Raw genomic sequence first — 16,239 nt, 5'->3', positions numbered from 1 at the left:
TCGTGGGCAAGTGATCTTCATGGTCAGTTATCCAACTAGCATCTGTGAATCCTTTCAGCACTATTAGATAGCCATTATAGACTATTCCATTGTCTATTGTTTTCCTCAAGTACCTAAGTACTCGGTTAACAGCATGCCAATGCACACTATTGGGATTACTAGTGTATCTACTAAGTTTTCCCATTGCAAAAGCAATATCAGGTCAAGTGCAAGTCATGGCATACATCAGGCTACCTATTACCCTTGAGTATTTTAGCTGGTCAACAGCTCTTCCAGTATTAGGATACAATTTCAAATTTGAATCAAAAGGTATAGACATAGGTGTACAATATATTGATTAAATTTCTTAAGAATTTTCTCAATATAGTGCAACTAGGTTAGAATCAAATTATTGTCCTCTCGTTTGATCTTAATACCCAAAATTACATTAGCCAAGCCCATGTCTTTCATACTAAAGCTAGACGACAAGAAACTTTTAGTACTTTCAATGACATCATTGTCAGTACCAAAAATAAGCATGTCATCTACATATAGACATATGATTACACCTCTATTTCCAATAAACTTACTGTACACACAGTTATTAGATTCATGTATCCTAAAACCATTTGACACTATTACTTTGTCAAATTTTTCATGCCATTGTTTTGGAGCTTGTTTCAGTCCATATAGTGACTTCACAAGTTTACACACTTTGTGCTCTTGACCCTGTACAACAAATCCTTTCGGTTGTTGCATGTTGATTTCCTCATCTAACTCTCCATTTAAGAAAGCGGTCTTAACATCCATTTGATAGATTTCAAGCTTATAGATTGAGGCTAAGGCAATCAACACTCGAATGGTGGCAATTCTAGCCACAGGAGCATATGTATCAAAATAATCGATACCCTCATTTTGAGTAAAACCCTTAGCAACTAATCTTGCTTTGAACTTGTCAATTGTGCCATCAACATTCATTTTCCTTTTGAAAATCCATTTACAACCAATGGGTTTGGATCCAGATGGCAAATCAGCAAGTATCCAAGTATTGTTACCCATGATAGAATCCATCTCATCGTTTATTGCTTCTTTCCAGAAAGCAACATCTTGAGAACTCATAGCTTCCTCAAAGGTTAATGGATCTGAATCCATATTCAAAGAAATCATTGTTTGCTTACAATAAGTTTTTCTAGTTCCTTCTACAAGGTAAACAATGAAATCAGGGCCAAATGACTTCTCAGTCCTAGCCCTCTTACTCCTTAACTCAACAGGCTCATTAGGTTCATTAGGCTTAATGGGTTCATGTTGTTCACTTTCCTCTGTAGACATCAAAGGAGTTGATTCATTTTCTTGATTAGAATCCAACCTTGGAATGGTTGTGAAACGATTCTCATAAAATACCGCATCACGTGATTCAATGATAGTATTTGTTTCAATTAAACCATTGGGCTCTACTACCAGAAACCTATATGCTTTGCTATGTATAACATAGCCAAGGAACATGCATTCAATTCCTTTTTCACCTAATTTCTTCCTTTTAGGTTCAAGTAATCTGACTATTGCTCTACAGCCCCATGTTTTCAAGTAACCAAGATTAGGTTTCTTGTTTTTCCAAAGTTCATAAGGAGTAACATTTCTTCCCTTGAGAGGAATTCTATTGAGCATGTGACAAAAACCAGAACTTAAACTAGAGTAAGAAAGCATAGCATTAATCATTTCTGTCAATGTCCTATTCTTTTTTTCAGCTACTCCATTTTGTTGTGGTGTGTAGGGTGCAGACTTCTCATGAATAATACCAACATTTTCACAATATTCTGGAAAATGCTATTCACCGCCTCTATCAGACCTAAGTCTTTATATTTTGACATTACACTGATTTTCCACTTCTGTCTTAAAAATCTTGAATTTTTCAAGCACCTCATCTTTTGAATGCAAAATATAGATATGACAGTACTTAGAAAAATCATCAATAAATGTTACAAAATATTTCTTACCACCTCTAGTGGGGGTACTATGCATGTCACATACATCACTATGCACAAGCTCAAGCAGAGATGTGGTTTTATCTACTTTAGGAAATGGAATGCGAGTAATTTTTGATTGTACACAAAATTTGCAATTTTCAAACATATCAATGTCATACTTAGGAATTAAATCTAAATTAACCATATCAAGCATTTTCCTAGTATAACATGACCTAAATGAGCATGCCATAAAGAAAGAGAATCAACAATATAAGCAGAAACAGATGTATTATTGATAACGTTAAGTTTGAACATTCCTTGATACATGTAGCCCTTCCCAACAAAAATCCCACCCTTAGACAGGACAAATTTGTCCGACTCAACTACTAACTTGAAACCATGCTTATGAAACAGGCTTCTAGATACAAGGTTTTTCCTAACATCAGGTACATGATAAACATCATTAAGACTTAGGACTTTTCCAGATGTAAACTCTAGATCTACCGTCCCTTTTCCTTTGATAGCAGCAGTTGAAGAGTTATCCATGTAGAGCACTGTTCCATCACTCACTTGTTCATAAGTAGTGAAACGGCTTTTGTCGTTGCAGACGTGCCTTGTTGCTCCTGAGTCAATCCACTAGTCACCAGCATCTTCGAGCATGTTCACCTCGGATACAACAGCCACGAACTTGTTCTTGGCATTTGATGCTTCTAGCTTCTTCTTGTACGACTGGCATTCATTTCTGAAGTGCCCTGGCTTGCCACAGTGCCAGCAAGCGCCTTTCGGCTTCTTAGCATTTTTCTTGGGTTGGGGTTCATGCTTACGCTTCTTTTTGTTGAACCTCTTACCATCATCGACTATGTAAATCTTGGACGTCTGAGCCAATTGGTTATCTTTACTTTCAAGTAACCTTGACTCTTCCTCAACTCGGAGGTGTTGAGCCAATTCCTCTAAAGTAAGATCTTTCTTTTTATGTTTTAGAGTTTTCTTAAAATCCTTCCAAGGAGATAGCAGTTTCTCTATTACAGATGGAACTACAATAGATTCATCCATGTTCATATTCTTTTGTCGAAATTGACTCAGAATATGTTGGATCTCATGGAATTGTTCCATAATAGGCTTTGTATCAATCATTGTAAAGCGAATAAAACTACTAACAAGAAATTTCTTACTTGTGGCATCCTCGGTGAGGTACTTTGATTGTAATAAGTCCCAGAGTTGCTTTGCCATTTCCAGATGTTGATACACATCGAATAGAGAGTCTGACAGCGCATTCAGAATGTGTCCTCGGCAAATGTAGTCATCATTCTCCCATTTGGTTCTAGCACGGGTTTGCTCCACAGTCTCGTCTTCTTGCTCCGTTGGATAGAGGGTAGTTAGCACATAGACTACTTTGAGAGTGGTGAGCAAAAAGTGCATCTTCTTTTGCCAGTATCAGAAATTTCCTCCATCAAAACGGTCAAGCTTCATGAAATCTTGAGTCATTTTTTGAATAGACATCGCCATATCCAAATATTGTCTTTAGATTATTAGAACAATTCGTCTAGAATTCTTCAATTGGTGGTTTTCGGGTCTTCAAAACTTGGCAATGATCTTGTCTATATAGAACAGAAAATTGATACTTCAAGTCGCGTTACTTAGTCGCTTTCCTAAAGACAATATTTGTACCCACCAAAAGGTGTGCAGGGGGTTACAACAAATTTGCCTCCTGGATATAATGAAGTCTGATCTAAAGATCTAGTTTATCGGTTTCTGCACTAACGACAATAGATTATAATACTCTAGATATAATCAAGAAACCAAGACACTGATAATCAAATCCGCAGAACTTGATTATCAATAAGAAAAACAGAAATTTGCTTAAAAAACTCTTAATCGAAAATTCAAAATCAAAAGGGAGAGAGAGAGAGAGATAGAATTGCAGGAATGCTTTTAAGGATTTTGGATTAAATGAAATGGCTGATTTCGTAGCCTATTTATAGGCCTTGATGGATCTGATCGAATGGTCATGTCCTTTGATCTCATTCGATCAGATCTGACCGTTTGATCGACGATCTATGGTGCAAATCATTTTGACATCGAATAGATGCGTTGACTAATCACACCTGATCACGATCGGGTGCCATCTCATCCGTATGATCGCACGCATCTCCAATCAACGACTATGATCAATCCGCTCCAGATCGAACACACAACCGTTTGATCGGTTGGTTGGCTCATCGCCAACGGACGACACATCACTGCCACGTGGAGCTAACAATAGTTCACGTCACCCATGCCACGCCGGATTTACGTCATTGCTCCAACCTATCCGATGCAAATAGGAAAGCCCCCTCATGTGCACAGTGCGCCATCAAACGCCACACAGCCCACTGTCCACGCGCGTGTGTGTGAAGCACCATCCTTGCGGTGTGGGTGCATGCACACTAGCTTTCATCCCATAATTTCATATTTTAAAAAATATTCCATGTAGTACTTTATTAAGTACACCATGTTTTGCTCTCTTTCCAATGTGGGACAAAGTCCCCAGGCTTATTTCATGCTTTCCAAAGAAAAACATGGAAGGTTTTTAAAACATGCAAAAATTAAATTATAAATTTTGAAAACCATTTTAAAATTCCCCAACAATTAATTCCTCATTTATGTTCAGCTACATATACTCAATTATTAGGCCACTTAGGCTGTAGTCTAAGGCATACAAAAAAAAAAAAAAAAAATTCAAAAAATTCTTAGTGTCAAAAGCCCCAACTTTTCAAAAGTTAGATAAGATATCGTTTTGTTAGTCTAAGGTCTTTAAAAACCTTGAGCCACAACTGTAATCATAGTCTATTTGTCTAAATACACAATCTTAGTCATATGATCATATCTTGAAATTTTCACATAATGCTATTTACAAGTGCAAGACTAAGACAGATTTGAGAACATAAGATTCCTAACCGCCTCCATGTCACTTTCTCAAATGACTATGGAATTTGTGTTCACACTGTCACGCCCCAACTTCCGTGACAACGCCGCACACTCATTTAAGTGAGCATGCAAGGCTAAGAGTCCAATCACATAACCCACAATGTAAAGTACTCAAATTAAATCCTTAATTATCATAATGCTAAAATCCATAAAAATAAATAATTCTTATCATATGAAATTGTCCACCAAGTCCACTAATATAATCCACTAACAAAATAATAATCCCATTACTTAAATCATAGTCCTACTCTCTACTCTCAGCACTCCCACAAGTAAAAACCCCACGCAGCTATACTCCTCAGAATCTGAAAAAAATAAAAATAAAATAAGTGTAAGCTAGACAGCCTAGTAAAAAACCAACTATCACTGCTAGCTGGATCAAGTATACGAAAAAAAAAAGTCAATAACCAATAAATATATTTTTTGCTACCATTCAATAAATAAACAATTATTTTGTAAGATGGTTTCATAGCTAAAAATAAACAGTGTAGTAATACATTTTAATTGAAAAGACAATGAGGTAATTCGACGAAATTTCGTTGTTCAAAATTGATGGTTCGATATTCAATGGTTCAATGACGCAATTTACAAAACCCAAGTCTTGGTGACTACGGTCACTTAGCCTGTGACAAGGCCCAAAACCACACATAGGCCGGTGGTAAAGCCCCAAAAGAAACTAGTTTCTATGCCAATAAATAACCCCTATTGGCTAGGGTCCAAATGTTCAAAATTTAAACAATACACAACTTTTAAATAAAATATTCAATATTTTCAAAATAAACATTTAGTACAATTTTCATAATAGTTCCATAAAATATTCAAATAATTTTCATAATAATATTCGATGCTATTTTATACTTGACCCATATTTTATTTTAAGAGAACATGAAGGCTATGAATAAATACTTATAACTTTAAACGATTCAATAGGAATAAAAATGAACCAACAGTGATAGAGGGTTACTTACACAAACGCTTAGAAATAATATTCCAACACCAACTCCAAACACCTAGCTCCACCACTTCAATCACACAAACCTAATAACAAAACCTCAAATAAATTAACATTTTTACGTGTTACATACACCCACAAAAAACCCACCATAATAGATTAATGTATTGCTTTAATATTCAAGTGATCAAACTATTCAACCCAACTTTATAGCCAAACACACCCTTACCGATGATACAAAACTCCATTGTTTCTATTACCCACCCAAAGTTACACTTACACATTGCACCCAATTCTCAAAACCTAAGTAGGCACCTATAGATCTTCCAAATCCCCTTAATGCATTGCTTGTTAAATTCCTCAACATAAACTTAATAATTAACAGTAAAGACATATTTTACCTTAACCAATGGGTGTCCCAAAATCACCAATGTGCTACCTCCAATCCCTATTGCAGCCTCACTTGAACCTCTCTTCTCTTGTTCTTTTCTTTTTTTTCTTTTACCTTCTCAAACCCTAGCCGCCTATGGAGCAATTCCCAGCCTCTGTTTTGTTTGTTTTCCAAGACTTAAAGCCACAATAGGTGGGCTTATTAACCTAATTACAAAATTACAAAATTACCCATCTAAGTAATAGGAAATATAATGCCATCTCATAACTAATTCTTTGATATTAATAAATGACCCATATAAATTAATTTAATTACTTATCTATCCAATAAAATGATCCTACACACAACTTGGGTTTTACATTCTTCCCCTCTTAAAAGAAAGTTCGTCCTCGAAATTTGACATACCTGTAGTCTCAAAAAGTTGTGGATACTTTTGTCTCATTTCATCCTCAAGTTCCCAAGTAGCTTCTCTCTCCGAGTGATTGCTGCATTGAACCTTAACGTAGTGGATGACTCAACGCCTCAAAACCTGCTCTTTCTTATCAACAATTCTTATAGGGTGTTCCTCATAGGTCAAATCCTCCTTAAACTGCAACGGTGCATGATCAATCACATGATTGGGATTCGGTATATACTTCCTCAACATCAAAACATGGAAGACATTATGAACCCCAACTAGTGAAGGTGGTAGGGCAAGTCTGTAAGCTACCTCTCCAATTTGATCTAAAACCTCAAATGGTCCAACAAACCTAGGACTCAATTTACCTCCAACACCAAACCTCATTACACTTTTCATAAGAGACACCTTAAGGAACACATGGTCTCGAACCCCAAACATGTCTCCTGTTATCTGCATAACTTTTTTGTCTACTTTGTGCAATGTGAAGTCGCTCTCTAATAAGATTGATCTTGTCTACTATTTACTGCACAATCTCAGGCCCTAACAACTTCTATTCGCCCACATCATCCCAACAAATAGGTGATTTACACTTTCGTCCACATAAAGCCTCATATGGTGCCATCTGAATGCTCGCATGATAACTATTATTATAAGAGAATTCCACTAAGGCCAAATGCTCATCCCAAGAACCTCCAAGATCAATAATACAGGCCCTCAACATGTCTTCAAGAGTCTGAATAGTTCTCTCTGACTGTCCATCAGTTTGAGGATGAAAGGTCGTGCTAAAATTCAAACTAGTACCCAAAGCTGTATGCAAACTCCTCCAAAACATAGATATAAATCTGCTATCTCTATCAAGCACTATGGTCACTGGAATACCATGCAACTTCACAATCTCCTTGATATAAAATTTTGCAAACCTCTCTAAGGAGAACCCTACCTTAAAAGCTAGAAAGTGAGCGGATTTGGTCAATCGATCAACAATAACCCAAATAGCATTGTTACCACCTTGGGTCCTAGGCAATCCTGTCACAAAATCCATGGTAATATGTTCCCACTTCCACTCGGGAATAGGAAGAGGTTGCAACTTACCTGTAGGTCTCTGATGTTCAACTTTCACCTGTTGACATACCAAACATTGAGCAACATATTGAGCAATTTCCCTCTTCATATTATTCCACCAAAAGTTCCTCTTCAAGTCTTTATACATTTTAGTTCTCCCTGGATGTACAGTATACCCTGAACTGTGAGCTTCTCTCAGGATTTCTCTCTTGAGCTCTAAATCATTAGGTACACACAACCTCTCTCCAAATCTCAAGGTTCCATCTTTATGCATACAAAATTCCATCTGTAGCCCTATTTCCATTTCAGCCTTAAGTTTTTGCAACTGAGTATCTCTTCCGTGAGCATCTTTAATTCTATCAATCAATGTGGGTTGAACTTTAAGGTTTGCCAACTGCACTCCATGGTTATGCCATCTAATCTCAATATTCAACCTTCGCAAGTCCTCTAAGATATTCTTTTGGTCAGTGATCAAGGTAGCCAAATTACTCGGGGTCTTTCTACTTAAGGCATCAGCCACTGCATTGGCTTTTCCTGGATGATAATTGATAGTCAAATCATAGTCCTTTAATAGCTCCAACCATCGCTTTTGCCTTATATTCAATTCCTTTTGAGTGAAAATATACTTCAGACTTTTTATGATCAGTGAATATCTCACATTTCACCCCATACAGATAGTGCCTCCAGATTTTCAATGCAAACACCACTGCAGCCAACTCCAAATCATGCGTAGGATAATTCCGCTCATATGGCTTTAATTGTCTAGACGCATATGCCACTGCCTTATCATTCTGCATCAGGACACAACCCAAACCCATCTTCGATGCATCACTATAGATGGTAAAACCTTCATCTTCAGACGGAACTATAAGTACTGGAGCACATACTAATCGACTCTTTAGATCCTGGAAACTCTTCTCACAATCATCAGACCACTCAAATTTACCCAGTTTTATGTTAAACGATTCAAAGGCATAGAAATTCAGGAAAATCCCTCAACAAACCTTCTATAATATCCTGCTAAACCCAAGAAGCTATGAATTTCAGTGACACTAGTAGGCCTATTCCACTCTACCACTGCCTCCACTTTCTTGGGGTCAACAGACACCCCATCTCTAGATATCACATGACCCAAAAATGATACACTCTCCAGCCAAAATTCACACTTCTTTAATTTAGAAAATAATTTCTTCTTCCTTAATATCTGCAACACTATTCTCAAATGTTCTTCGTGCTGCTCGTTACTCTTTGAGTACACAAGAATGTCATCAATAAAAACTACCACAAACTGATCTAAGAAGGGTCTAAATACTCTGTTCATTAAATCCATAAAAGCTGCAGGCGCACTGGTCAACCCAAACAGCATCACTAAAAATTCATAATGCCCATACCTAGTTCGGAAGGCTGTCCTAGGTATATCTTCCGCCTTAACCTTCAATTGATGATATCCAGAACGAAGGTCAATCTTAAAAAAGACTTGTGCTCCTTGCAATTGATCAAATAGGTCGTTTATCCTAGACAAAGGATATTTATTTCGAATTGTCACCTTGTTTAATTCTCGATAATCAATGCAAAGGCGAAAACTACCATCCTTCTTTTTCACAAATAAAACGGGCACAACCCAAGGAGAAATACTAGGCCTAATAAAGCCCTTATCTAGTAACTCTTGTAATTGTTCTTTCAACTCTTTCAACTCTACTGGGGCCATCCGATACGGAGCCTTGGAGATAGGACCCGTGCCGGGTATCAATTCGATGGCAAACTCAATCTCTCTATCTGGTGGCAACCCTGTTAAGTCGTCAGGAAAAACATCAGGAAATTCCTTTACAAGTAGAATATCCTCTAACTTCAATTCAGTCTCACGAATATCTCTCACAGAAGCTAAATAACCCCCGCAACCATTCCTGAACAATCATCTAGCTTGCAAAGTTGAGATTACCAAAGGAGGAGTGTTAACTCCATTACCCACAAAACAAAATTCTGGTTGATCAGGAATCTGAAATACTACCCTTTTGCCTCGACAATCAACAGAAACATAATTGGTTGTCAACCAATCCATTTCAAGAATTATGTCAAAGTCCCGCATATCTAAAACAGTCAAGTCTACAAGCAATCTCCTGCCATCTATACTAACCACACGAGATTTGCCAATGTCTCCTCATGTTCCATTGCAACCTATATGCATCAATAATAAAACCTCATCTTATTCTATTCTCAAGTCCCTATAACATGTAATTAAAATTAACATTTTTTTTTGGGTAAGTAATTAAAATTAACATTATACTAAATTACAAGCGTTCCCAATCCTACATCTACCCCGCTCAGCTATACTCCTCATAATCTGAAAAAAAAAATAAAATAAAATAAGGGTAAGCTGGATAGCCCAGTAAATAACCAACCATCACTGCTAGCTGGATCAATTATACCAAAAAAAAAAAAAAATAGTCGATAACCAATAAATATATTTTTTGCTACCATTCAATAAATAAACAATTATTTTGTAAGATGGTTTCATAACTGAAAATAAACAGTATAGCAATACATTTTAATTGAAAAGACAATGAGGTAATTCGACAAAATTTCATTGTTCAAAATTGATGGTTCGATATTCAATGGTTCAATGACGCAATTCACAAAACCCAAGTCTTGGTGACTACGGTCCCATAGCCCGTGACAAGGCCCAAAACCACACGTAGGCCGGTGGTAAAGCCCCAAAAGAAACTAGTTTCTATGCCAATAAATAACCCCTATTGGCTAGGGTCCAAATAATAGTTAGACTAGAGCGATGTTCAAAATTTAAACAATACACAACTTTTAAATAAAATATTCGATATTTTCAAATTAAACATTTAGTTCAATTTTCATAATAGTTCCATAAAATATTCAAATAATTTTCATAATAATATTCGATGCTACTTTATACTTGACCCATGTTTTATTTTAAGAGAACATGAAGGCTATGAATAAATGCTTATAATTTTAAACGATTCAATAGGAAAAAAAATGAACCAACAGTGATAGAGGGTTACTTACACAAACGCTTAGAAATAATATTCCAACACCAACTCCAAACACCCAGCTCCACCACTTCAATCACACAAACCTAATAACAAAACCTCAAATAAATTAATATTTTTACGTGTTACATACACCCACAAAAACCCCACCATAATAGATTAATGTATTGCTTTAGTATCCAAGTGATCAAACCATTCAACCCAACTTTATAGCCAAACACACCCTTACCGATGATACAAAACTCCATTGTTTCTATTACCCACCCAAAGTTACACTTACACATTGCACCCAATTCTCAAAACCTAAGTATGCACCTATAGATCTTCCAAATCCCCTTAATGCATTGCTTGTTAAATTCCTCAACATAAACTTAATAATTAACAGTAAAGACAGATTTTATCTTAACCAATGTGCGTCCCAAAATCACCAATGTGCTACCTCCAATCCCTATTGCAGCCTCACTTGAACCTCTCTTCTGTTTTTCTTTTATTTTTTTTCTTTTACCTTCTCAAACCCTAGCCGCCTATGGAGCAATTCCCAGCCTCTGTTTTGTTTGTTTTCCAAGACTTAAAGCTACAATAGGTGGGCTTATTAACCTAATTTCTTGAAGTTACAAAATTACCCATCTAAGTAATAGGAAATATAATGTCATCTCATAACTAATTCTTTGATATTAATAAATGACCCATATAAATTAATTTAATTACTTATCTATCCAATAAAATGATCTTACACGTAACTTGGGTTTTACACACACCTCAAATGGTTGATTTCAACTCTCACAACAAAATTCAGGGCCTCTCGTCAAATTGCTTTGATGATTCAACTTTCTTATTAATTACTAATCTACTACTATTTTTTTCTTCTCTTCCTTTTTTAATTTTCAAACTGACAAAGTTCCAAAATCTTGTGGCCCATTAAAAACTAGGATGAAAATCCATTGCATGACATACCCATCTGAATTTGTTGTCCTTGACTAACTTTATTTAGGCTTCGTTTGGGAAGTGGCTATTTTAGAGGCTTTTTTGCTATTTGGCTATTTTAGTAGGCTATTTTAGTTTTTGTGTTTGGGAAGATGGGATGAATTTTTATTTGAGTTGTTATATTGAAAAATGTGTTGAAATGATGTTTAAAGTTAAAATGACAAATTTGTCCCTAACTTTTTATTTTTCAAAATTAACTAAAGGGGCAAAATTGTAATTTAACAGATGTGGGATGAATTTCCATGGCATAGTACCTAGCTGTCCATAGTTGTGGGATAGCTGTGGGTGTAGGCTGCTGCTAGTATCGTAGCTTTTTATTTTTTTATTTTTTATTTATAAAAATGGTTGAACAGTAGGCTTTTTGGCTTATTTTCAAATTAAGGCTATAATAGCCTCAAATTGTTCTTCCCAAACAGCGCCTTAATATAAATCCACAAACTGAGATATGCATTGAATCCTTGAGGTACCTTCTTTTTCCATGAGTAGTGATAGGCCTTAAATAAAATATAAAAAATGCGATAGATTCCAAAAGTTCTACTAAAATTTCTAGCAAATGTCTCATGTGGGTCCCACACCCATGTAAGACCTCTAGTAGAAATTTTGGTAGAACTTTTAGGGTCTCTAACATTACTTATAAAATATTGACTAATTTACATTAGATGTGACTTAAATGTATGATTTGCTGACATTTGGAAGCACCTGATTAGCTTTGATAATTCATTGCTTACACTAATAGAATTCTAATATAAAACTACCCATGATGACATATCTTTGATTAATTTTCATCTCTTTCAATGAAAGCAATCCACCAAAACACAGCCAAACCTTTTCTTTGCTCTAGCTTGATCATGTCATGGCTACTTCACAATCTGCACATTCATCTAATACTTTTATGCTGCTTGAGCTCACTGAATTTTGACTTTTCTGCTACCATACAGAGCTCAAACGAGACGGACCGGCTTTCATTGCTAGCAATCAAAGCCAAAATAATTGATGACCCACTGCATGTTTTGAGCTCTTGGAATGACTCTATCCACTTTTGCATGTGGCAGGGCATTAAATGTGAGCACCGCGGCCAGAGGGTCACCGTGTTGGACTCGCAGTCCCGGAAATTGGTGGGGTCGATATCCCCACACCTCGGGAATTTAAGCTTTATGAGGGAATTACAGCTCCAAAACAATAGCTTTGGCAATGAAATCCCCTTGGAGATTGGCCATTTGACAAGGCTGCAGATTTTGAAACTAAACAACAACTCAATTGGCGGCCGAATTCCTGTAAATTTATCTTCCTGTGCTAATCTCATTGAAATCAATTTTTCTTACAATGGATTGGTAGGAGAAGTTACTGTGGATCTCGGTTTCTTGTCAAAGCTTGCGACAGTAATTATTCACGACAACAATCTTACTGGAAGTCTCTCTTCTTTAGCGAATTTGTTATCTCTTAAAGCACTTTCTGCAGCGGAAAACTTGTTTGATGGCAGCATTCCTGACAGTTTTGGCCAATTAAAGAATCTTCAGAAGCTCGCAATTGGCATAAACAGGTTGTCCGGTGTCATCCCTCCTTCACTCTTCAATCTCTCTTCTCTCACAATGTTTGATGTCACTGGAAACCAAATCCAGGGGAGTCTTCCATGGGACTTGGGGATCACTCTTCCGAATATTGAGTTCTTCAACATTGGTGATAACCAATTTACAGGATTAATTCCGGCTTCAATATCGAATTCATCTAAACTCCATTACCTAATAATGGTTCAAAACAAACTTATCAGAAAGGTTCCTAATTTGGAAAGGCTGCGAAACCTCGAGTGGCTAAGCATTTCTGGCAATCAGCTTGGATCCGGGGAAGCTGATGACTTGAACTTTATCTCTTCTTTGATCAATGCCACCAATTTGTAGGTTTTGGGCGTGAATCTCAACAATTTTGGGGGGAAGTTGCCAGAATCCATTGGTAATCTCTCAGGTAATCTTCAAGTTTTGTATCTAGACAACAATAAGATATTCAGAAGCATTTCACCTGGGATTGTAAATCTTGTTGGCTTGCAGAGTTTGTATATGCAGGTTAACCAACTCACCGGTACTATTCCAAGTGAGATTGGCAAGCTTCAAAATCTACAAGAATTGAATCTCATCAACAATTCATTGACTGGTAACATTCCATCTTCCCTTGGAAATCTAAGTTTGTTAAGTGAACTTGTTTTAGAAATCAATAATTTTCAGGGAAACATTTCTCAAAGTCTAGGGAATTGCAACAATTTGCAATTGTTGTGTCTTTCTCAAAACAACCTTAATGGTACAATACCAAAAGAAGTTGTTTCTATCTCATCCTTATCTATATATCTAGACCTATCCCAAAACCAGCTAAGTGGTTCTCTTCCCATGGAAGTTGGAAATTTGGTAAATCTCGGTTCCTTGGATGTCTCGCACAACTTGTTATTTGGTGAAATTCCGAGCACTCTAGGCAGCTGTACAAGCTTGGAAACACTGTGTTTGGGGACTAACTTTTTTAACAGAACCATTCCTTCTTCTTTGAGTTTCTTGAGAGGCATTCGAGAGTTGGATCTCGCAAACAATAACTTGTCCGGTGAAATTCCAGTGTTTTTGGAGGGTTTTAGGTTGTTGCAAGATTTGAATCTGTCTTTCAATAATTTTGAAGGTGTAGTCCCAACACAAGTTGTTTTTAGTAATACAAGTGCAATATCAGTGGTGGGAAACAGTAAGCTCTGTGGGGGTGTAGCTGAATTGCAGCTTCCTAAATGTAACTTTAAAGTGGATAAAAAATAGAGACCAAACACTGCCTTAATTTTAGCACTCTCTATTCCATTTGGGCTTCTAGGACTAGCTCTGGTGGCGTGTATTTTGTATCTTTGTTGCCTTAGAAAGACAAGAAAAGAAACTCCTTTAGACTCATCAGACAATTCACTCTTGAAGGCGTCTTATCAAAATCTTGTTAAAGCCACTGATGGGTTCTCATCATTCAATTTAATTGGCATTGGTAGTTTTGGGTCTGTGTACAAGGGAGTTCTTGATGGAAGAATTGTTGCTGTGAAGGTACTTAACCTTTCACGTCGAGGAGCTTCCAAGAGTTTCATATCCGAGTGTGAGGCCTTGAGAAACATCAGACATCAGAATCTAGTCAAGGTGCTAACGGCATGTTCAACCGTAGATTATCAGGGTAACGAATTCAAGGCCCTGGTTTATGAGTTCATGATCAATGGGAGTCTTGAGGAGTGGTTACATCAAAATCCTGAAAAATATTTGTCAAATGAAGAGCTCAGGATGTTAAACCTTCTTCAAAGACTAAATATTATCATTGATGTTGCTTGTGCACTGAATTATCTTCACAATCAGGTCCAAACACCAATAGTCCACTGTGATCTTAAGCCGAGCAACGTTCTTTTGGACAAAGATATGATTGGGCATGTTGGTGACTTTGGGTTAGCAAAATTTCTTCTAGATTATGCCACCCATGACTTGTCTACAAATGAAAGAAGCTCTATTGGCATAAGAGGAACAATAGGTTATACTGCTCCAGGTAATTCGTTTATTCTCAATAATTTTCTTTCCCAAAAATGATGTTCAGGCAGACTACTTGGCCGATAGCCTGCCTGTGTGGTTGGCTATCATCACTGGGCGGCCAATGATAGTCAGTCTGATTCATTGTTCTTTTTAAAATAATCAAAAGGAAAATCAATGTATTAGTTGGGGTACGTACTGATTTTTCTTTGCATATTTCTGTTACTTTTTCTGCACATGTACCATTATTTCTGTGACTTTTTTTGTGCACATACCATTATTTTTCTTAAGATGTGTTGTGATTGCAGAATCTGGTATGGGAAGTGAAGTGTCGACATATGGTGATATCTACAGCTTTGGCATCCTCGTGTTAGAAATGTTCACAGGGAAGAGACCCACTGATGAAATGTTTAAAGATGGTTTAAGCCTCCATAGCTTTGTGAAAGGGGCTTTGCCATGGAGTGTTTCAGAGGTTGTAGATCTTGAGGACAAAGAAGAAGACCAAGAAGAAGAGAAAAGCAAAGAAAATTCAAAAAATAAAAGTTTCATAAGTGGTGAAAAGATTGTGGAGTGCTTGAGTATGATACTTGAAATTGGAGTCAATTGTTCTTTAGAACTGCCTAGAGAAAGAATGGACATTAATGATGTTTTAGCTAAATTACATTTCATCAGACACTCACTCTTGTAGGATCATACATGGATAGAGATGAATTTAGGAGTAAATCATTTGGAATGTAGTACTTTTGTCTTAGTTTAATACTAGTCGCCTTGCTTCCACACTGTTTGAGCCATTTCTATAATTGATACATTGGGTGAAAATGTTTTTTATTTTATTTTTTTTTTGTGTGTGGATATTTTTGTAGGTTATTTGGGCAAATGAACTATTGGAAAACATATTGGATAATGTCTAAACTCAGTAAGAATGTGTGACCTTGGGTTGGACTATGATGGCAACATCATGGTATTTAAGAGGTCATCTAGGCAGCCTCTTACAATATTAAATTAATTGAT

The 16,239-nt window shown here is 36.6% G+C and overlaps 2 protein-coding genes across 3 annotated transcripts; one reads left to right on the top strand and one right to left on the bottom strand.

Annotated features, from left to right (window-relative positions):
* Positions 1 to 2,579: 2,579 nt before the first annotated feature.
* Positions 2,580 to 3,362, bottom strand: LOC145794108 (uncharacterized). The gene has a single exon (XM_082876975.1). The coding sequence runs from the start codon at positions 3,360 to 3,362 to the stop codon at positions 2,580 to 2,582; it is 783 nt and encodes a 260-aa protein (XP_082733101.1).
* Positions 3,363 to 12,493: 9,131 nt separating this feature from the next.
* LOC114259371 (putative receptor-like protein kinase At3g47110) lies at positions 12,494 to 16,008 on the top strand. 2 transcript variants are annotated; one of them, XM_082866866.1, is made up of 2 exons: positions 12,494 to 15,247; positions 15,537 to 16,008. In XM_082866866.1, exons 1-2 carry the CDS (start codon positions 14,920 to 14,922, stop codon positions 15,914 to 15,916), a joined length of 708 nt encoding a protein of 235 aa, XP_082722992.1. In that variant the 5' UTR covers positions 12,494 to 14,919; the 3' UTR covers positions 15,917 to 16,008. The 2 variants fall into 2 exon arrangements, 1 of the variants encoding a protein (XP_082722992.1); XR_014327885.1 differs by having other exon boundaries at positions 12,500 to 15,247.
* The last annotated feature ends 231 nt before the right edge of the window (positions 16,009 to 16,239 follow it).

Source organism: Camellia sinensis, chromosome 1 (genome assembly GCF_055761805.1).
Source record: "Camellia sinensis isolate YWXY chromosome 1, ASM5576180v1, whole genome shotgun sequence".
Classification (NCBI taxonomy): Eukaryota; Viridiplantae; Streptophyta; class Magnoliopsida; order Ericales; family Theaceae; genus Camellia; species Camellia sinensis.
This window is presented reverse-complemented; position numbering and strand designations above follow the sequence as displayed.